Below are 23,752 nucleotides of genomic sequence, written 5' to 3' on the forward strand. Positions count from 1 at the left end.
GATAGTTGTGTGCCATCTCATTGTGCAAGCCATGCATGCATACTTGGTCATTATACATACCACTGTGCAAGTACAGAAAAAAGTTACATTTGACCCCCATGAAGGTAATGCAGCAAAAGTATTTTTGGGCTAGAGATACTTTTTAACAGAAAAAAAGTCTTGACACTTACCTTCCTCTCTCTCCAGCTGAAGGTGTTGGTTTGAGTGAGATCTGCCTCTGTTGTTCTAGAACCTATCATACAAAGTACGTATTTTCAGAAAGGCTGGACAGACTACCAATTCCATCAACACATGCAAGAGAGGCATTTTTAGATCAAGTGAAATTTAGTGTTCTTTAGAAGGCTAGTGTACAAAACAAATAACCACAGCTCTCAAAGGAAAGTACATAATGAAAAAAAATAATCCCCCTCTCCCTTTTGCCTTCAATTCCAATCCTGTATGATAAATACTGGAAACATGAATCTACGTTTTGTCAGCACACCTAGCAAAACAACTATGTATGCTTTTTTTTTTCTGCCCCCCCCCCCCCCCCCACCAAAGACCTTGCCCAGTGGCTCCACCACAGACATCACACACCAGGCCATTCCTTACAGATGCACAGGAACCAGGTATTCACAGACTGGGTGAAAACCCACTCAGACCCTTAAATCCTGATCAGCCCTTTCATTTCACAGTGACAGGTGGGAAGAGTGTAGGCTACTTTACTAGTCCTGGAGGGGTGTCCCACCCTCTTCTCATTGGAAGCACCCCCTTTCAGACTTAGTGGCTGCTATGAGCTATTACAGTTCTTTAAGGAAAAATGTGCCTCTGCATATTGAAATCACCTGGGCTTTAATGCGGCTAAGAACTGTGGCAGCAGAGGTGTGGCTGACAAACTCTACTGGGTAACACCTAGTGCTCCCAGCAACGTGTTACTCTTGTAGTGGGCTAAAGACCGCCGCATCCCCCAAGGACAAGTGAGCCAGTAACAGCTGCTAACCCCCATTTCTCCACAGCCAGCTCTTGGAGGCACCCGAACTGAGTTGGCCTAGTGGGCTAATGCACTATGCTGCTGTTGTTGTCATGGTCCCCAGTTCAATACTTGGCAGGGTTGAAAATTTTGCTAGAGTCATCCCTCGCCACAAAAAAGGAGTGACTACAGACCCTGGGAACTATCTCCGCATTAGCCTAATGAGTCTGATATGCAAAGCTATGGAATGCATCATCATGGTCCTAATAAACAAGGCTATAAAGGAATCTCTAAACTCTGGATCCTACACAGTTTGGTTTTGTGAAGGGTAGATCATGCTGCACAACTTGGTCAACTTCTTTGAATCAGTCACCAGAGCTGTGGATGAAGGCAAGGTGGTTCATACAGCCCACCTTGATCTGGCCATGGCCTTTGATTCCATTCCCCACTCAGGAGTTATAGAAAAACTCACTAAGCTAGGCATCAACCCTTATATCACTAGGTGTGTTGCAAACTAGCTCACAGATGAAATAACAGTGTGAAAGTAGCAGACTCCAAGTCAGACTGCCAACTAGTCACGAGTTGAGTCCCACAGGGTTCGGGTCCTGGGTCCTCTCCTGTTTGGTACCTACTTCTCTGAAGTCCAGGCCAACATGAAGGGACTCTGGCTGACAAAGTTTGCAGACTATTACAAGTTGGGAGCTATTACTAACTCCCCAAGTGCTGTTGGCATCCTACAGATTGGCCGCACTGAGACCAACGACTGGTATCAGAACCATGGCCTTAAGCTCAACGCCAAACACTATGTCATCCCCTTTGGGAAAAACCTGGTTCCAATGAATTACCACACTGATGGTAGTCCACTGAACGTAGAAGGCGTTACAAGAGATCTAGGAACACAAGCTGACAGCAACCTCTGTTGATCACCACATTGTCACTGTGGTCAGAAAGTCCTTCTATGTGGCACATCTCATTACTAAGGGTTTTGCATTTTGCATCCAGGAAGAAAGAGGTCTCCCTCCCTCTACTCTTCCCTCATTAGGCCAATCATAGAGTACAACGCCCTATTTGGCATGTACCTCACTAGACACCTGCAACAACTGGAGAGGCTGCAAAAATACCTCAGAGAGAGGACTATGCCTTAAACACTTGTCCTATATGGACAGACTCAAAAAAACTCCCAACTACCCTGCCTCATATCGCCTACTTAGAAGCAATCTCTGCTCGACTTACAAAGCCATGTCTGACCCAGCTCTGTTAGAAATGCTACAGCTAAAGAAATCCCAATCCCTCCGCACCACGTGCTCCAGAAAGCTCAACCTCATTACCACAATCAACAGAATGCACTGGAGGGACAGGTTCATAACCCACAGACTGCCCATACTATGGAATAGACTTCCCATACATGTCAAGTAGAGTACCTCGCTGACCCTCTTCAAGAGGAATCTTGATGAGAGGATGGGAAATTCACTCCGGGGATAACTCCAGTGGCTCTACTTGACAGAGGCACTGGGAACTAAGGTCGGGTGGCATGATGCCAGGGTAATCCTATGACTAGGCTTTTCAAGGCCCCAGGGCCATTAGCCTAGTACACACCTATAAACCAAACCACTACTAAATGCTTTTTCTTAAACCACAAGCATTCTTTCTGCCAAAAGATGTAACCCAGGCTTACAGTGATTCGAGTGGATGGGTGTCTCCCTTGATCACTCTATATCCAGTGAGGAAAACTGAAGCTGTTCAACATTCAAAAATTAACAATATGAAGAGAATTTAATGGTAATAGTAAAGTGCTGTGAAATGATGACTGTGTTGGATAATGAAAAAACTGGAGGGATCTTAGAAGACACAACAGGAGAATGAAGTTGGTGATATGTCCGAGGAACAAAATGACAGATGATGGGATTGTACTGGCAGTGATAATGCACAAATTAAGCAACTCCAAGTACTTGGTACATTCCTGGAATCCAGTGCACATTTTCATGCTTTTAACACAAAGATGTGTACTCCTTTACTGGCTACTGGTAATTTTTTTTTAAGTAAAGTATTTTCAAATGAAAGAGCTAATAATAAGGTAGGAGTAACAGGAGACACTGCCATGTAGAATTCTAGCTTATGGTCACCTGAATAGCCAGTGACTGGCTTGCCTGTAATCTGGAGATTACTTCCTCAAAAAACTAAGTACCACAGGGGAAGAAGACATTCTTATGTTACCAATACAGAGCAACTAAATTTGATCTTGTGTTTTCTCCTTCTACACCTGGCACCATGGTGCAAGAGGGATAAAAACTCTTACTACACCCCAGATGACCCATGTTCAAGTAGAGGCATGGGCAACTAGAGGGATCAGGAAGGGGAAAATGGGACAGATTGGATAAAATTGGCTTACTCACCCCTGGAGAAAGGAAGCAGCCTGGAAGACCCTGGCACACTCCCCACTGCAAATGGTGCTGCTTGGTTGGCAGGTTGCATATGGCTGGAAAGATGTATAAAACCTTCTGAAAGCAACCAAAGCACAGTTCACAAGGCTGCTACAGTGTGGTTTGTGATTACAGCATATTACCCTACAACTGTATGACACTGCACCAGTGTCACTGATCTCATCATTCCTGGATATGGGTCCAATGAACAAGGAGAGGAGCTAGTAGCAGCTAACAGTCAGCAGCAGAGAGTGGAGGTGTGGGGGACAGTACTTTTTCTGTCTGTGCTGATTCATGGAACTGAAACAAATTTTATTTTACTGAAACATAACATTCAAGACAAATACTGAATAAATATTGATGTGGTCAAGATATACATGTAAATTTACTAAATTATTATTAAAAAAAATTATGTACTCACTGTAACATTCCATCTAAGTTGTTGCTTTTCATTTTTCTTCAACCTGTGGGAATACGGATCCGGTACGGATATGACTCAGACGCATTTTCCAGTATCAGATCCAAGCTTCTCCCCTACCCATAACACCCCTGTCTTACTCCTCCCCTCAGATAGAGTTTGCTGCAGACAGTAGCACCCTAACCTAAAAATATACCTAAAACCCTGGCATTAGCACCCAGTAGCTCAAAAAAGAAAATGCAAGCCAGAGTAGGGGGTTACGCCTCTTCCATCCGGTCCACTACACAGCCCACACAAGGCAGGGGGAAAGGAGGGGATGGTTGAAGAAAAATGAAAAGCAACAACCCAGATGGAACGTTATGGTGAGTACATAACTTTTATCTGAAGTTGTTGTTTTCATTTGGTCTTCAACCTGTGGGGCAGAGTCCCCAGCTACCAAAGAGCCCTGGGAGGTCCTAATGGAAGGATGTTCCTGGAGCACGGCTGACCCGAAGGATGCCCTGCCCTGGAAAGAAGATCCAACTTATAATGGGGGATAAATGTATGTGATGACTCCCAGAGCAAATAGCATCTAAGGAAACCCTCGACCAAAACGGCCGCAGAAGTAGCTACAGACCTGGTGGAATGCGCCCAGACATGACCTGGTGGAGCTGACCCTTTGGCTCAATAGTCCAACGAAATGCACTCAGAAATCCATCGAGCAAAAGTCACCTTTGAGACGGGCTTTCTGAAGAAGGGCTTGGAAAAGGAAACAAAGTTGATTAGACTTATGAAAGGATTTTATCACCAGACAACTGAAGAAACCAAATGCTGCACCACAAAACGAAGCCACAAAGACCAATATAAAAAGTTTATTTATCTAGCGCCTCGGCCACAGTAAGCCTTCAAGGAGTAACACGATGTTAAAACAGTTTATATAACACCAACTGCAATTAATACATCATTATACAAATCATTAAACAATTGTCACAGTGCATTTTAAATAACACTTTTCCAACAACAGTCTGTATTCAGACCTTTCGGTACCAATGTACCATATTTTAAAATAAAAATAGTTTCTTTTTTTAGAAGCATATTCTTAATTTCATTTATATCCAAATTATTCATAAAAATATGCTCCAAAATCATAGCTTTAAGAGTATCAGGGTTCCCATCATGATATTCATAAAAATGAATGGATTTTGTTCTATGCAAATAGAAATGCAACTGCCTGTGATAAAGCAAGTGCAGTTTATACTCTCCTTTATTATTGAAATATGGGAAGAAAACAGGAAGATTAATAACCTGGTGAATATTTGTCCGTAGGGAAACCCTACCTTTATAAAACACCATATAAAAGGGCTTGACAGACAAGGCTTGGATCTATGAATCTCTCTTGGCCAAGGTGATGGCAACCAGAAAGGCCATCTTCCAAGACAGAAACTGCAAGTCAACTGCAGCCGCTGGTCCGAAGGGGGGAGAAAGCAGGGCTTGTAGCACTAGGGTGAGATCCCAAGGGGGCACTGGATCCTTGACCAAAGGCTTAAGTAGAAAGGTACCTTTCAAAAAGGCCTTACAAAGCTTGGATGAAGCCAGAGAAGCCAAATTCTCTCCTATGTGAAAATTAGAGATCACTGCCAATTGTACCTTTACTATAGAAAAAACTAGCACCAAGATTACAAATATCTGCCAAAAACTCCAAAATGGCGGGAAAGTACAGTTTTGTACCTACCATAAATGTAGATGTTCGAGTGGTTATGCTGCTGCAGTCATCACACTTGGGTTATCCTGCCGTCAGGCGGTCCCGCAGTCGGCCTGAATTCCAAAGCCTTGGTCCGGCGTTGGTTGTCGTCGCTTCTTCCCTAACGTCAGTGCGGCAGGGGTATAAAAGAGGCAGCCGACGCCATTTTCTTCAGTTTTTCTTGCCCCAGATGTCAGCTGCCCCAAACTAAGAAGGCGAAATAAGAAGCTTGCAAAACATACCTTAGTGCAAAACAATGGTACTAGTTGTAAGCAAATACACCATATAGACATGCATCCCAAAGGCTGAAGTACATGGAGGTATAAGAAAAGCCTTGTTAGGTAGAGGGGATGGAGGGGGTGGAGGGAGGGTAACCTGGACTGCAGCAGCATAACCACTCTAACATCTACATTTATGGTAGGTGCAAAACTGTACTATGTTCATCGTGCTATGCTGCTGCAGTCATAACACTTGGGTAGAGTCCCAAAGCTATGGTTGGGTGGTAGGAGCTAAACTGGGTTAGGTGCAGCTAAGATGCCCTGCAGAACTGCCGTGGCAAACCCAGCTCTGGTTTTTGAGTATAGAGGAAGGTGGTAATGCTTGGTGAAGGTGTGCACTGAACTCCAGGTAGCTGCCTCCAGAATGTCCTTTGTTGGAACTCCTCGGAGGAAGGCTGTTGAGGTTGCTGTAGCCCTGGTAGAGTGAGACCTAATACTAGCAGGCACTGCTTTCCCGTGGTGTGAGTAGCAAAAGCGGATGCAATGTGCTATCCATTTGGAGATGGTCTGTTTTGAAATAGCCTTTCCTTCTGAGCCTGGTGCATAGGATACAAGGAGTTGGTCAGATTTTCTGAAGGCCTTTGTCTTGTCCAAATAGTAATGTAACGGTCTGTGAATGTCCAGAGAGTGAAGGAGTCTTTCTCCTTTATTCTGTGGGTTTGGATAAAAGGTGGGCAAGTGTATGGTCTGATTGAGAGCCACACTGGATACTACCTTTGGCATGAAGGAAGAGTTGGTGCGTAAAGATACTTTGTCCTGATGGAAAATGATGAAAGGTTCCACTGCAATAAGTGCCTGCAGTTCTGAGACTCTGCGGGCTGAGGTGATAGCCAGCAGCAGGGCCGTCTTCCATGACAAGTATTGAAGCTCTGCTGAAAAGGCTGGTTCGAAAGGAGGAAGTGTTAACTTTTCCAGAACAAAATTTAGATCCCAAGTTGGTGTTAGTGGTTTTCTGGGGGGTCTTATATTTTTTGCCCCTCTGAGAAACTGCCTTAGCAAAGGATGAGAAAAAATGGGAGGAACCGTATCATATTGAGCTGAAATGGCTGAAGCATGGATCTTTATGGATGAGAAAAAAAGGCCTTTGTGTAGCATCTTAGATATTGGAGTATGTGCGGAATATTTGGGATGCCAGGATTTAGGCTTCTGGCCTGGCTCCATACACAAAATCTTTTCCATTTGTCTGAGTAAGTTTTTCTGGTGCTGGGCCTCCTGGCCTCCAAAATGACATTCTGGACGTGACTGCTGCTCTACATGAGGCCTCCAAAGAATCAAAACCACACTGCAAGGTATGTTTTCCCACTTGTTCTGCTGCATGCAACAAATCTTGCATCCCATTGAAATCTAGTTGATCTGTTTGAGGGATCATTTTCTGTTTTAACTGAGTAAGCAAGTACTGCTGGTATTTAATCATGTGGAATTGGCAGTTTAATGCCATCATGGCCAAAGTGGCAGAGGTGTACACTTTTTCCCACCATCTTTCTAATGCCCTGGAATCTCTTTCCGCAGGTAGTGGATTCTTAGCAGTAGAGGCCTTAACCCCTTTGGGACCCTGGGAAATGGTTTCTGGGTCTGCAGCAGGGCTTTTATATAAAAACTTGTGAGAGTCAGGGACTCGGTAGTATCTGTCTGGTTTAGGTGGTGCTGGAGGTAAGGAATCTGGATTTAGACTGGATTCAGTGTAGACATCATCCAGAATGTCTAAAACAGGAGGAATGGCTAGGGGTCTATGCTGAGGTAGAAGAAGAAACTCACAGAGTCTTTTCCTGGAGTCGGAGTAATCTTGTCCTTCCCAGTGGAAATGCTTTCTCATGGTGTGCAGGGTTTCCCCAAAAGAGAAGTCTTCAGGGGGGGGGGAACGGAGGGAATAGACTCCTCAGCATCTGAGTCTTCATAGAGAGGGAAGGGGTAATCCTGTTTCTCAGAGTCTGCTGAGGAAATGGATTCCTGGTCAGGAGGAGGTAAATCTTCCTCCAGTATAGGCCTTTTGTCAGGAGGGGGCTGGGAACCTCTGATAAGGGTAATCAGGTCCTCCGCCATTTTGAGCATCTGTTTTTTAGGCATAGGGGCCTGTGTGGGAGTCTATGGACCCGGTTTCTTAACCTTAGCATATGACTTAACGGAGAGAGTCATCGGTTTAAAGACGCCTTCTGAAACCGAAGGCCTGTCCATAGTCTCCGGATCGCCGCCAGGGCTGGCGTCCGCGAGCTGAGGAGGAACCGGCTCCAGTGGCCCAGTAGATTCTGACTGAGAGGTAGTCGTATTTTCTAAATCTGCGGTAGTCAGGGGCTGCGTAGGCACCTCACTGAATACCGAAGATCCGGCGGCAGGCCTAACCGAGACCTCGGTATCTAGTCTAGGCTGCCGGTCTTTGTCCTTGCGTTTTTTTAAACATAGCGGTTTTCGGAGGTTCCGACGACATAATGTAGTTGAATTTTCTGCTAAAATAATGTCAGGGGGTATCAACCCGATGCTTAATAGTGCGTTTATTGAACCTAGCGCAAAACCGACAACCAGAAACGTCGTGGTCTGGGCCTATGCAAGGAATACAACAAGAATGAAAATCCTTATGAAGTATTTGCTTCCCACAAGAAATACAATTATTAACTTTGTCTGACATCGGTCTGAGGCAAGAAAAGTTTCCCCAATGGTGTAACTTGACTTTATAGAAGACTTCGGCTGAAATTCTGTTCGAAAATCTCAGGAGCTGGCCGACCGGCACTTGCGAACTGCTTCTGCTTCGGGCACCGCGTGGCAAGAAAGACTGAAGAAAATGGTGTCAGCTGCCTCTTTTATACCCCTGCCGCACTGACGTCAGGGAAGAAGCGACGACAACCGACGCCGGACCAAGGCTTTGGAATTCAGGCCGACTGCGGGACCACCTGATGGCAGGATAACCCAAGTGTGATGACTGCAGCAGCATAGCACGATGAACATCTGGAGCAGTAAAGGGATCCAGATCATGCTGAGAAGTCCGTATGAAGAAACACTTCTACTTACATGGAGTAAACCTTGTTGGTGGAAAACTTGTGAGCCACTAAAAAAAACTTCTTAACAGGAGAAGCCAACCTGGGAGTCCTAACTATCACTGGAAAGTACAGTTTTGTACCTACCATAAATGTAGATGTCCGATAGGAATGCATCTGCAGTCCTTACAAATGGGTTGTCCTGTCGTCAGGCAGCCCTTCGGTCGGCCGGATTCCAAAGTCTGGGTCTGGCTTCGGCTGGTGTCGCACTTCACCCGACGTCATTGCTGCAGTTACTCGGGTATAAAGGCATCAGCCGACGCCATTTTCCTCAGTGTTTCTTGCCCCAGATGCCAGGTGCCCTCTAGAAAGGCTAAATTTTGATAAATGCCAATGGTTCAAAATATTAGAGAGCAAACAAAAAATAAGCATGTATGTACATATATACAAACAAATACACCATAATAGATTCCCCCAGCTAGCTATAAGAGGGCAAATACCCTAGGAGTACCACAGAGGGGAAGGAGGGTGGGTAATCCTGACTGCAGATGCATTCCTATAGGACATCTACATTTATGGTAGGTACAAAACTGTACTATGTCCTTCAAGGATGCATCTGCAGTCCTTACAAATGGGTAGAATACCATAGCCAAACTGGGGAGGAGGAAAGATAGAATTATGGTGTAGTTAAGATCCCTTGCAAAACAGCAGTGGCAAAACCTGCTCGGGATCTAGAGTATAAAGGTAAATTATAATGCTTGGCAAATGTATGCACAGAGCTCCAAGTAGCAGCCTCTAAAATGTCTTTGGTAGCCACTCCTCGTAGAAAAGCTGTGGTAGTGGCTGTAGCTCTTGTAGAGTGAGGCCTGATGTTTTCTGGAGTTTTCTTTCCATGGTAGGAGTAACAAAATCTAATGCAATTTCCTATCCACTTAGATATTGTCTGTTTTGTAATTGCTTTCCCTTCCATTCCTGCTGCATATGCTACCAGTAGCTGGTCAATTTTTCTATTGCTCTTGGTCCTTTCCAGGTAGTAGCATAATTGTCTGTGTACATCCAAGGTATGCAACAGTCTTTCTCCCCTGTTCTGTGGATTGGGGAAGAATGTAGGTAGGTGGATAGCCTGATTTAAAGATACTCTGGAGACCACCTTACGCATAAAAGTAGGATTTGTTCTCATGGACACTCTATCTTGATGGAAGATCAGAAAGGGTTGTACTGCCATTAATGCCTGTAGCTCAGAAACCCTTCTTGCTGAAGTGATTGCCAGCAGGAAAGCAGTTTTCCATGATAAGTATTGATATTCTGCTGTTGCTGCTGGTTCGAAAGGAGGTAGTGTCAATTTTTCTAGCACAAAGTTCAAGTCCCATGCAGGTAATGGTGGCTTCCTAGGAGGTTTTACATTTTTAATTCCTCTCAGAAACTGCCTGAGCAGAGGATGTGAGAAAACTGGAGGATCCAAGTCGTATTCTGCTGAAATAGCTGAGGCATGAATCTTAATGGAAGAGTAGGACAGGCCTTTGTGGAATAGCTCTGCCAAGTATTCCAGGATGTTGGCTATGTTTACCAGTGACACATCTTCCCCTTTAGCAGTACTCCAAATGAGATATCTTTTCCATTTTGCTGAATAGGTTTTCCTTGTTGAAGGTCTGCGAGCTTCTAAGATAATGTCCTTAACTCTTTGGGATAAATTTGGGTTAATTTGTCTTATGCAATGCTCCAGGCAGTCAGCTGCAGAGTTTTTAGGTTTGGATGCAGGGAGTTGTAATTGTTCTGAGTTAACAGCAAGGGAACTAGGGGTAAGGGCCATATCTGTTCCCGAGATATGCTCCTCAGTAATGGGTACCAATGTTGCCTTGGCCAATCTGGAGCTATCAGAATGATCCTTGGACGGTCCTCTTTGATCTTCAATAGCACCTTGTGCATCAAAGGAAGTGGTGGGAATGCATATGCTGACAGATTTTTCCAACTGAAGGATAGGGAGTCCACCTTCCATGCCAGTGGGTGGTACGTCCTGGTGCAGAATTTCTTTAATTGGTGATTGAGTGGGGATGCAAATAAGTCTATTTCTGGGAGACCCCATTTTCTTGTAATGGTTTTGAAGATGTCCGGATGCAGCATCCATTCGTGGGCATCCGTGGTAGTCCTGCTTAATATGTCTGCTAGAGTGTTTTCTTTTCCTGGTACAAAGATTGCTTGTAACTGAATGTTGTAACTCAGGGCCACATTCCAGAGGTCCAGGGCCATCCGGCATAGAGGGTACGAATGTGTGCCTCCCTGCTTGTTGATGTACCACATAACTGTGGTGTTGTCTGTCCTTATCATCAATTGGCCTTGTCGAAGAAATGGTTTGAAAGCCTGAATTGCCAGTTTTACTGCCAGCATTTCCTTTAGGTTTATGTGTAGGTGCAGCTGCTCTTGAGTCCATAAACCCTGTATGCATTTGTTCATCATGTGGGCCCCCCAACCGAGGTCTGAGGCGTCCGTTGTGATGGTTTGGCCTGGTTGAGTTTTGTGGAAGGGCAATCCTTCGTTTGACTGACAGGCCTGAGCCCACCATTGGAATTCTTGCTTCAGGCATGGAATTATTGGAATTTGAGTTTCTAGGCTGTGCTTGTGCTGAGACCATAAATTCCTTAGGTACCACTGTAGTTTTCTCATATGCAGTCTGGCATGTGGCACCAATATTATGCAGGATGCCATGAAGCCCAATGCTTGTAGGACTTTTCTTGCTGTTAGATGGTTTTGTTTTGTTAATGCCAAGAAGTAGAGAGGGAGTTGCTCCTGTTTTTCTACTGTTAGGAATGCCATTTGTTTGGATGTGTCCAGCTCCGCACCCAAAAAGGTTATCTTTGGGATGTTATCAGCCTTGACTTTTTTATATTGACTGTGTATCCCAGGGCTTGTAGAAGGTAAATGACTCTTTTCAAGTCTTCTGCTAGCTTGTTTTTGTTGTCCGCTTGTATTAGGCAGTCGTCCAGGTAAGGGTAGATTTGGATCCCTGAAGCCTGCAATGAGCGATTACTGATGCCAGGCATTTCGTGAACACTCTGGGCAGTAGATAAGCCAAAGGGCAATGCTGAGAATTGATAATGCTCTGATCCTGCAAGAAATCTGAGGTATCTTCTGCAATTTGGTCGTATGGGGATGTGCAGGTATGCCTCCTTGAGATCTAGAGTTACCAGCCAAGACTCCTTGCCCAGCATGGGAAGAAGCTGCTGTAGGGTCAGCATTTTGAATTTTGGAACAATGAGGAATGTGTTTAAAGCGGACAGATCGAGAATAGGTCTCCATTTGCCTTCTTTCCTTGGTACTAGGAAGAGTCTGGAGTAAAAGCCCTTTCCTTGCTCCATATGTGGTACCTTTTCCACAGCTCTCATCTTTAATAATTGATTTACTTGTTGTAGAGCTTCTGCCTTTTGATCTGGAGGTAGGTTTGGCATTCCTCTCTTTCCTGGTAGAGTATGGAAATGAAACCTGTAACCTTGGTCTATTGTCTGCAAAATCCACTTGTCTCTTGTGATGTAATGCCAGTTCTTTGTAAATAAAGCTAGCTTCCCACCTAAGGGTGCTTCTAGTTGTTCCCTGGTAGGCAGTGCCAGAGCCAAGTCACTGTGATTGTCCTGTAGTAGTGGTGGTGGCTGTGTCTGTGCCTCGCTGGTTGTTATCCTGCCACTGGCGTCCCCTGTAGGCACCTCTGGATTGGCTTCTGCCTCTTGAACGCCTATTCCTGCCTCTCTGTGCTTTGGAGGAGTCTGGAAAGGACCAATTCTTGGAGGGCCAATTCCTGCTAAACCTTGGAGGTTGGACCTGTAAGAAATCTTTCACTGTTTGGACAGATTTTGCCTTCTCTTCCATCTTCTTCAGCACCTGTTGTGCAGGAGAGCCAAACAAATTGACCTTGTCCATGGGAGCATCTAATAGCTTTGATTTGACATGGTCCGGTAAGGCCTGCTCTTTTAACCATGCATGCCTTCTGATAACTGTGCCAGTCATGGCTGATTTAAAGGAAGCCTCCAGTGCATCATAGCCGCATTTTAAAGAATGGTTACTAACTTGCTGAATGTTATGTACCATTTCCTGAACATATTTCTTGTCTAAAGGTTCATCAGTAGACAGTTTTTTGGTTAACTGGTCTAGCATAAATTCTTGATACTGGATCATATGAAATTGACAGTTCAAGGCCCTAGCTGACAGAGTAGCAGAAGTGTAAACATTTTTACCCCATCTCTCTAAGGACCTGGATTCCCTTTCAGAGGGAGGGATTTTGGCAGAGGTAGGTGCTACAGCCTTAGGTCCCTGGGAGATAGTCTCGGGATCTGCAAAAGGAGCCTTGTATAAATGGTGATGTGTGTCCGGGACCCTGTAGAACCTATCGGGCTTAGCAGGGGCCGGAGGTAATGAATCAGGAGCAGTACAAGCATCATTAAATGCATCATCTACAACAGACAGAACTGGAGGTATAGCTAAAGGCCTATGTTGTGGTAAATGCAAAAAGGTTCTAAGCCTTTTTCAGGAGTCTGAAAAATCTTGGCCCTGCCACTGAAAATGTTCCCTCATAGCATGCAAGGTTTCCCCAAAGGAAAATTCCTCAGGTGGAGAGGCAGAAGGGATGGACTCTTCAGCATCAGAGTCTTCATAAGGGGAAAAAGGAGCCTCTGGAGGGTCTGTATTATCTGAATCAACAGAGGAATCATCAGTGGAAACTGGCTCAGGGGGCTCTGCTCTAGGCCTCTTCTCTGGAGGTGGGTGAGAGGCCCTGTCTGGGAGAGGTTGGGATCCCCGGATTAAAGAAATGAGATCCTCTGCTAAACTAAGCATTTGGGAACTGGAGCTAGGCCTGTGAGAGGGGTCTTAACAGGCACAGATTTAGTAGCTTTAGCTGCTTTAGCCCTGGCAAAGGCCTTAATGGACATGGCTGCAGGAGGCCTAGCAGCTCCACGTGCAGGGGTTGAAATATCCAAGGGAATAGTGTCAGATAATTCCTGAGAAACCACAACTGCAGGTTGGATTTCAGAAGCAGATTCCACCAGGTTGGAAGAGGCCTCGGTAGAAGGTAAGCTTTCGGCTGAAGGAAGAACCGCTTGCTCGGTTTCAGCCGAAACCGAGACACTCGTGGTTGTCTTAACCGCGGTTCCGGCCGAAACCGCGGACCGCAAGTGTCGGTCCTTTTCCTTGCGTTTTTTGGATATTTGTGAAGTCGGAGGATCCGACGGCATAATATAAGCAAAATCAGAGCCGAAAAACTGCTCAGCAAATTCTGACCGACGTCTAAGCGTCCGTCTGTTAAAAGAAGCACAGGCTAGACAAGCTGCTACGTCGTGGTCTGGGCCTAAACAAGGTAAACAGTAAGAGTGGAAATCTTTATGAGGTATTTGTTTCCCACAAGTTAAACAGTTATTCACTTTTTCTGACATCGGCTGAGGCAAGAAAGAGTCCCCAACGGGGTACTTAGCTTTTTAGAAGTCTTCGATAGTAGTAGAAGTATTCGGTAGTAGTAATCTCTGGTTCTGACCGACCGGCACTTGCGAACAGCTTCTGCTTCGGGCGCCACGCGGCAAGAAAGACTGAGGAAAATGGCGTCGGCTGACGCCTTTATACTCGAGTAACTGCAGCAATGACGTCGGGTGAAGTGCGACACCAGCCGAAGCCAGACCCAGACTTTGGAATCCGGCCGACCGAAGGGCTGCCTGACGACAGGACAACCCATTTGTAAGGACTGCAGATGCATCCTTGAAGGACATCTGCAGCAGCCAAGCCGTGAGCTTCAGGCTAAAAGTCTGGGTGTGGGATTGCTGAGGGATGCATGATCAGAACCAGAACCGGATCTAGTGTTGAAGGACACACTACATGACAGCACAGAGAGGGGAAGCAAACTTGATGAGGCCAGAAAGGGGCAAACATGGTCACCAAGCTCTCTACCCATCAAGCTATCTGAATGAATTTTGGAATTAGAGGGAGTGGAGGATAAGCACACAGTAGACCAGAGGGTCAAACATGAACTAGAGCATCTCTGGGGACTTCCCCCAGAGGGGGGTTCAGAGTGAAATACTCGCTGCATTTCACGTTGGAAGGAGAGGCAAAGAGATCGCAGCAAGGCTGACCCCACTTTAGAAAGATCTGTTCCGCTACTGAAGGATTCAGATACTACTCGTAAGGCATCAGAATAGATCTGTTGAGCCTGTCCGCCAGTATGTTGGACCTCCCCAGAATGTGTGCTGCTATCAGAAAATGGCTGGAGGAGATCATCTACTCCCACAATCTCATATCTTTGTGACAAAGGGGTTAACATCTGGTCCCCCCATGTGTTGATGTACCAAACTACAGACATACTGTCTTGTCTGGATGGCAATCATCCCTTGGGGAAGATGGGCATGTAGAGCATGCAACGCCAACAGCACTGCCCTCATCTCCAGAATGCTGAAATGCAGATTGGTCTCCAGGGAAGACCATGTGCCTTGGACTGTCCTTCCTATGCAATGCCCCCTTCACCAGGGCAAGGGGGTGTCTGTGATCACCGTGGTGGAAAGGATAAATGGACAGCCCAGAAGAAGATCCGGGAATTGGAGCCACCAGAGGAGTGAATCCTTGCAAGCTTGAGATAACTGAACAAAATGAGACAAGTGCAGGTCTAGCAATGACCACTGAACCGCCGGAGAAAATTGGATGACCCTCATATGAAGGCGAACCGTTGGAATAAGAGTGATCGTGGCCGCCATGGACCCCAACGCCCGAAGATCTGAATCTACAGGGGGACATTGGGCTTGAACAATGTGAGAGACATGTCAGAGGGACAACAGTCTGTCCTGAGTTAGAAACACCTTGCATTGAATAGTATCTAAGCAAGCCCCAATGAAGCCGAGAAGCTGCACTGATACCAATTGGGACTTGAGATTTGTAGTTATGCCGAGATGGTGAGCGGTCTTGAAAAGGAGATCCTTGGCTTGACACAGTCGATGCCTGGAGGGAGCGGAAAGGAACCAGTCATCCAGGTAGGGGAAGACCTAGAACCCCCACAGCCACAGGTGAGCCGCCACTACTGCCATCATTTTGGTGAACACCCTGGGGTCAGTGGTGAGTCCAAAGGGGAGTGCTCTGAACTGAATGACTGGCTCCCAGCCGGAAGTGGAGGAACCTCTGAGGGTATTTGTTCATCTTGAAGTGATAGTACGCTTCTTGGAGGTCCACAGAGCACATGCATTCATTTATCTGCAGAAAGGGCAGAATGGATTGGAGCATGACCATCCGAAATTTTGTCCAGGCAACTGACAGGTTTAGGGTTGAAAGCTCCAGGATAGGTCTTAAGTCCCTAGTGCTCTTTGGCACTAAAAAAAACCTAGAATAGATTACCTGATCTGGACTGGTCTGGGGGGGACAGGCTCTATGACTCGCTTTTCGAGCAGCCTGGAAATGTCTACTGCTGCCTGCTCCCTACTGGGCAGGTGGGACATCCAGGAAATGTTTGTGAGGGACTGGGGCTGAAGGAAGGGGACCGAGTACCTTCTGGACATCTGCAACACCCAACAATCGCCTGTGATTGACTCCAAGGCTGTTGGGTGCAAAGAAAGATGCCCCCTGAATGCCTCCAGAGACTTGCAGTCTGGCAACCCTTTAGGGCTGCTGCAAGGGTCTGTCCGGGACAACCTAGAGACCCTTGGTTCCTCGGGCCCCCTCTGCCACAAAGGCAGTGTTCATCATATACCCCCCTTTCTTTGGGGGAAGACGGGTCCTGAGTGTCATGGGAAAAACCCTGATTCTTTTGGAATCACATCTTCACCCCATGCTTATTCCTGGAAAAGGATCGCTGCAGGGTTGAGAAGCAAATCCCAACAGCAGACAAGGGTCTTTCCCATCTTTCTCGCTCTGGACTAAGGTGTCTCGAGCAGTCTTACCAAATTGATTGGAACAGAGGGGGGCATTTATAAACGATGCCTTGAAGGGCTCCAAGAAAGTACAAAGCCAGAACCAGGTGTGACACCTGATGGCCAAGTCTGTTCTGGTCACCCTGGAGGCACCTTCAGTAGCGTGACAGGAGCCTCATAGATGTACTGTAAGTAAGTGTGGCTATACAGGAGGAGAACACCTTCTCCTCTGCCGACATGGACCCTGGGGCAGACTCAGTGACCTCTTTGACCAGGTCCCACTGCAGTCCGATGACATGTGCCATGCAATTCAGTGCATGCAATGCAAATCTGGCTGAGTAGCAAGTCCGCTTCCCAAAGCAGTCCATGACCCGTGACTCCCAGTTTGGCGAAAGGACTGAAGAGCTCTCCTGAGCGAGCTCTTTCTTGTTAGCCACCACAACCACCATGGTATATACCAGGGATCCCTTCAACCAGTGTTGCGTGTCTGACAGAGCAGTGAGACTTTGTCCGGAAGCTTGGGGGCAGGCTCAACCGTGTCCAGTTCTTCCATGCCCTGGATGAAATTAGGTCCACAAGTGGATCGGCAGGAGGGGACACCCAGGAGGGTCCTGTGTCAAATGCCTCCAGAAATACAGACTCATCCAGGTTGGGGTTTTGGGTAGTCCACCCCCTAATGCTGGAGCAGGATTTCCATGATATCTCTGAAGGAGACATCTGGGGGTGATAGGGAGGAAACCTCCTCTTCCTCCAAGTCAATACCTTCTGTGAGGGACTCTGGTGGGGAGTCCCAAGTGCCTCCATTTGCACATATGTTTCAGAGAGAGCTCCTCAGGGTGAGTTCCTGGGGAGGACTCTGAAACCTCAAGAAGCTCCTGGGGGAGGGACCCCCCTTGGGTGGAGTGGCAACAGGCTGTCCCCTGAAGAGGCAGGATGGTGGATTCTGGGCCAGATAGAGAGGAAGCCAGGATGGACTTCAAGGAAGATGGCGTCAAGGGTCTCAATGGAGTCGGGAGAACCTTCTGCACCACATCAAAACCGGAGGGCAAATGACTCTCGGTAGCAGAGGAGAGTAAAACCAGACCCACAGCCCTCTGCACAACCAAGGGGGAAGTGGATCTGAGCCTCCAAGCATCGAGACTCAGAGTGGAAGGGCCAACTTCGAAAACCTCGAAGTCAATGACATCCCCTTGAATCCGCCACTGGGACTACGGCTCTGAAAGGGTCGGAGACGAGAGACTCGTCAATGATCGCCGCCGAGGTACCTGGGACCACTGAAGCAGACCCCCTCCCACATAGGGAAACCTCGGACCCGATGACTCCAAGACCGGGGGTTGGATCGGAGAAGGAGCAATGGGAAGGAAAGTAGACTGCATGCTCCCAGCCCTGGAGGGAGAGGGAGCAGGCAAGACTCCCATCTGGATCCGGGTCTGGATAAACCTCTGCATCATCCTGGCCACCTTGGCTTCGGAAAGACTACGGGTGGACCAAATGGAAGAAGCCACCGACCTGGGCCTGGAGTGGCGCCAAAGGGAGGCAGAAAGGGGTGAACAGCCCCAAGGAAATCTCTGGCTCCAGCGAAAAAAGTGGAGTCAAGGTAAGCCAGGGGTCGAATCTGACCAAATGTTCCTCAAGAGACATGTGGTCAGGGGACTGCTTCTTAGGTCTGTCCCAGTCTTTGGCACGAGACTTCTCCCCATCCCCAGACTTCAAGGGAGGTTGAGTCCCAGAAGTCAAGGCAAAAGGGGTAGAGGGGGCAGCAGACTCCGGAGAAAGGAGGCCCTTAAGAATTAACTTGTTCCTCATGTCGATCAAAGCACAGGGGTTGAAACCCACACAGATCAAACAGGAGGTCTTCTAGGTGCTGTATTCATAAGCACACAACACACAGAGTGTGGCCATCTGGGAGGGGCAGCTTGTGGCCATACTCAGCACACATCCTGAAGCCTGGCTTAGGTGGCTCTTCCACGGCTAAAGGAAATACACATACACACACACTAGAACAAGAGAAAGAGGACCTTTTTTTTGTAGAAACTGATGCACTAACACACAGGGATAGGCTAGATAAAGAAAGAGAAAATTTATTCTCAAGGAAATTAACAATGAGGAAACTTAGAGCTGCAATCCACGCTGCTGTCTCACACAAGCAGCAAATGAGATCTGAGGGGAGGAGGGAGACAGGGGTGTTATGGGTAGGGGAGGAGCTTGGAGCGTGGACCTGATGCTGGAAAATGCATCCGAGTCAGATCCATATTCCCACAGGTTGAAGACCAATGAAAACAACTTCAGAACTAAAGGTGCAAAGGATGAACAGGGTTGATAATCTACATAAAAACTGTGGGTTGTATTTATTGGGAAGCTATTACTTCCAATAGGAAGTCTTAAAAAAAACTTTTAGATTCAGTCCATTTAAAAGTTTCTTGCTTTAACGATTGTATTAGCATTATAGTTACAGGTGATGCATTCCATCATTTTTGTAATTATCAAAGTATAAGCAACACACAATTACAGTGGCCTGTATAATGTCAAAGAAAATAGGTTTATTAACACTACTACTCCACAGTGAAAATCCTTGCAAGACTGGATTTCAAGATGACTCAAGGAACTGTTTTCATCTTAATATTTTGACGTTATTCTTCAGTTGCTTTCCCTGAATTTTTATTATGACAATACATTATACTGCTGTTTAATGGAAGATCAATAAAGATGATTGGTTATATATTTCTACAAAATGCTGAAGAAATTATATCCTGTAAAATGAGTGCAGAGCTGCAGAAAGAGGGCAAATAAATACATAAATATCCAAAGTTAGTGTTTCTTAAAACAGCTACATAATGACTTTCTTTATCCATGTTTCAAAACTTTTCCTTACCCAAAACTGACTTTCATAATCTTAGGCCTCACAGTACACAGACTCTGATATGTTCAAATTGAACTCTATACACATTCTTACCTTGGTTGGTGGTTCCTGAGGTTCTTCTCGCTGCTCAAGATGTCTATCTTGATGTTCTCGAAGCTCTCGCTCCAGGCGGCAGATACGACCCTCGTACTGAGACTTTAATGTACTCATACGCAAATCCAGCTCTTCTTTTTGCTGATCCATTGATGAAATTCTATTTCGCAGCTCCTCGCTTTCCTTTGTCAATTGATCCTTCTCCTTTGCCAGCTGTTCCTTTTCTTTCATCAGCTGTTCCTTGTCCTTTACCAGCTGCTCCTTTTCCTTTGTCAGTTGTGATTTGTTCTCTGAAAGGCAAACAGAACTTAAACAGTTTGGTATGAAGGTAGCTTAATGCATTTTACCACACCACAATTCCCTATGCTTGAGAAAACAAGCAAACGCCAGTAGTACTGAAATCATCCACCCAAAAACAACCCACAAGTAACCTACACTGGTAAACAACCACCATTTTCATTCTGTGATCAGGTGAACAGATAGTAACTACACTAAAATGCTTAGAACTGTAATGTAGGCTACCATCTCAACCAGCAAGTTCTAGTTTTACTTTAAGTATTCTGTCAATACACAGCAATTAAAGTTAAAACGATTCTTCACGCTTTTCTGATAGCACCTGATCCAAACCCCTTCAGCTACTGACATGGAAATGTCTGTAGGAAGAGCTTGGAACAGAAGCAGTAAAATGTTCCTTCTTACTAGTCTAAAGAAGATAGTTGAAGAAAGTGGCCAAACTCCTCAGAACTGTCAGTCATCATCATTATGGGACACAGAAGGGAGAAAGGAGACCTTATGGTTGAAATACTTAAAGGGTACACAGTTATAGCTCACACACTGCTAAAACAAACTCATTTCTGAGGCCTTGTTAATAAACAGAAAGTACAGTTGTGTACCTACCATAAATGTAGATGTTAGAGTGTATTCACTGTTGCAGTCATTACTCTTGGGTTATCCTGCTGGCAGGCAACCCGCAGTCGGCCTGAATTCCAAAGTCCTGGTCCGGCGTTGGTTGCGGTCGCCTCTTCCCTGACATCAGTGTGCCAGGGGTATAAAAGATGCAACCGATGCCATTTTCTTCAGTTATTCTTGCCCCAGATGTCAGGTGCCCCCAGAAGGGTAGGCTAAATAGCTTGCCAATAAACATGCATGCACTAAAGTAAACATTTCCTTCATCTTCAAGCAAATACACCACATAGGTTGCATAGGATAGAGAAGTACAGATAAGACCCAGCAAATGAAAGGCAGATGGTGGGAGGGTAACCTGGACTGCAACAGTGAATACACTCGAACATCTACATTTATGGTAGGTACACAACTGTACTATGTTCGTGTTTCACTGTTGCAGTCATTACTCTTGGGTTGAATCCCAAAGCCGAGGATGGGTGGCTGGGCTAAATAGGATTAGGAGAGACTATGAGTGGCAAAGCCTGCTCTGGATTTAGAGTAGAGAGGTAAGTGGTAGTGCTTTGTAAAAGTGTGCACTGAACTCCAAGTTGCAGCCTCTAAGATTTCTTTGGTTGGTACTTCTCTGAGGAAGGCTGCTGAAGTGGCTGCTGCTCTGGTAGAATGTGGCCTAATGCCCTTAGGCACTGATTTGCCATGCTGTGAATAACAGAAACGAATGCAATGGCCTATCCATTTAGAAATAGTCTGCTTTGAGATAGCCTTTCCTTGTGATCCTGCAGCATATGCCACTAAAAGTTGCTCAGTCTTTCTGAAAGCTTTAGTTCTGTCCAAGTAGAAGCGTAGCTGTCTGTGTATGTCCAAAGAATGCAGAAGTCTCTCGCCCTTGTTCTGTGGGTTTGGATAAAAGGTAGGCAAGTGAATAGTTTGGTTAAGGGCCACACTGGACAACACCTTAGGCATGAATGTAGGGTTCATCCTTAGAGAAACCCTGTCTGGATGGAAAATGATAAAAGGTTCCACAGCCATGAGTGCCTGTAACTCAGAGACTCGTCTTGCAGAGATTATTGCTAGGAGCAGAGTTGTTTTCCAGGATAAGAATTTTATATCAGCTGTTGAGGCTGGCTCAAAAGGAGGTAGTGTGAGTTTTTCCAAGACATAATTGAGGTCCCATGCAGGTATTGGTGCTCTCCTTGGAGGTCTTATGTTTCTGGCCCCTCTGAGGTACTGCCTTATTAAAGGATGAGAAAAAATAGGTGGCTCCGTATTGTAATGGGCTGAAATGGCAGAGGCATGAATCTTAATTGATGAAAAGGATAGGCCTTTGTCCAGCATCTCAGTTAAGTATTGTAAAATCTGAGAAATATTTGGTACAAACGTGTCAATTCCTTGTTTCTGGTTCCAAGCACAGAATCTCTTCCATTTTTCTGCATAAGATTTTCTGGTACTGGGCCTCCTGGCCTCCAAGATAATATTCATGACAGCTTTTGAAAGAGGAGTGTTCTGAATGGCTACATTATCCGCCATGCTGCCACATTTAAGGTCCTGAGTTGGCTGTGCAGGATCTGATTGATTTGTTGGGTCAATAAGTGTGAAGTCTGAGGCAATGTCCAGGCTGGACCTTGAGACAAGTTCTTTAGGACTGGGTACCAGTGCTGGCGAGGCCAGTCTGGGGCAATCAGTATCATTTTTGGCTTTTCTTGTCTGACTTTTAGGAGTACCTTGGGGAGGAGAGGCAGTGGAGGAAAGGCACATACTGTTAGATTTGTCCAGTTGAAGGATAGAGCATCCACTTTCCATGCTAGCTTGTGATAAATCCTTTTGCAGAATCTCTAATTGGTAGTTGTGAGGGGAGGCAAATAGATCTATGTCTGGGCATCCCCATTTCCTTGCTATCATGCTGAAGACTTGTGGATCCAGTTTCCACTCGTGGGGATCCATGAGGTTTCTGCTTAGTTTGTCTGCCAGAGTATTTATTTTTCCTGGCAGGAATTGTGCTTGCAGGTGAATTTGATAAGTCAATGCTGTGTCCCACAAAGTCATGGGTTGTCTGCAAAGGGGGTAGGAATGTGTGCCTCCCTGTTTGTTTATGTAACACGACTGTAGTATTGTCCGTCTATCAGTAGTTGTCCTGGATGAAGTAGGTCTTTGAAAGCTGTCAGGGCATTCTGAACAGCTAGCATCTCTTTTTGACTGATATGAAGATGCATCTGGCTTGTGGACCATGTGCCCTGAATACATTTTCCTGCCATGTGGGCCCCCCAGGCATAATCTGATGCATCCGTTGTTAGTGTCTGCCTGGCTGTGGGTAAAGTGAATGGCTGGCCCTTGTTGTGGTGACAGGCCTGTGCCCACCATCGAAACTCCTGTTGCAGGCAGAGAATGAGGGTAATTAATGTTTCCAGGCTGTGGCAATGTTGAGTCCAAACACTTTTTAGATACCATTGTAGTTTCCTCATATGCAGTCTGGCATATGGAATTAGCAGAATGCAGGATGCCATGAAGCCCAAAGCCTGCAGGATTTTCCTTGCAGATAACTGACTTTATTGCCAACATTTTGAAGTACGAAGTCAGTTGCCTTTGTTTGTCTGGCTTGAGATAAGCCTCTGGGCAGTTGTATTTAAGCTTGCACCCAGGAATATTATCGCTTGAGAGGGTACTAGTTTTGATTTCTTTTCGTTTACTGTGTACCCTAAACAAATTAGTAATCTTTTTACAAACGCCAGATGCTTTAGTAGAATGTCTTTGTTCTCTGCTTGAATAAGGCAGTCGTCCGAGTAAGGATATATTTGAATTCCTCTTTGTCTGCAAAATGCAATTACTGGTGCCAGGCATTTTGTGAAGACCCTGGGCGCAGTAGATAAGCCAAAGGGCAGTGCAGAGAATTGGTAGTGCATTGAGCCAGCTATGAATCTGAGGTATCTTCTGCAAGATTGTCTGATTGGGACATGCAGGTATGCCTCTTTTAGGTCCAAGGTTATGAGCCAAGCCTTCTTGCCCATCATGGGCAGTAGCTGCTGCAGAGTCAACATTTTGAATTTTGGAACATCCAGTAATGTGTTTAGTATAGACAGGTCCAATATTGGTCTCCAGGCTTTGTCCTTTCTGGGCACCAAGAAAAGTCTCAAGTAAAATTCTTGACCCTGCTCTTGTTGTGGTACTTGTTGAATGGCCCTCATATCCATGAGGGATGAAATTTGCTTTTGTGCCTCTGCCCACTGATTGTGTGGCAGGTCTGGCATACCTTTTGCCCTCGGCAGGGTGTGAAAGTGGAACCTGTAGC

At 45.9% G+C, this 23,752-nt stretch overlaps 1 protein-coding gene across 1 annotated transcript in view; it reads right to left on the minus strand.

Annotated features, from left to right (window-relative positions):
* Positions 1 to 23,752, minus strand: part of TPR (translocated promoter region, nuclear basket protein) — a gene marked incomplete in the record, with an annotated part of 1,837,142 nt that overhangs the window by 779,068 nt on the left and 1,034,322 nt on the right. The window contains 2 exon segments of the mRNA XM_044085316.1: positions 171 to 232; positions 19,567 to 19,856. Of these exon segments, the coding sequence (XP_043941251.1) occupies positions 171 to 232; positions 19,567 to 19,856 (352 nt within the window).

The sequence above is a fragment of the Protopterus annectens genome, chromosome 10.part0 (assembly GCF_019279795.1).
Source record: "Protopterus annectens isolate FY-2018-M chromosome 10.part0, PAN1.0, whole genome shotgun sequence".
Taxonomy (NCBI): Eukaryota; Metazoa; Chordata; order Ceratodontiformes; family Protopteridae; genus Protopterus; species Protopterus annectens.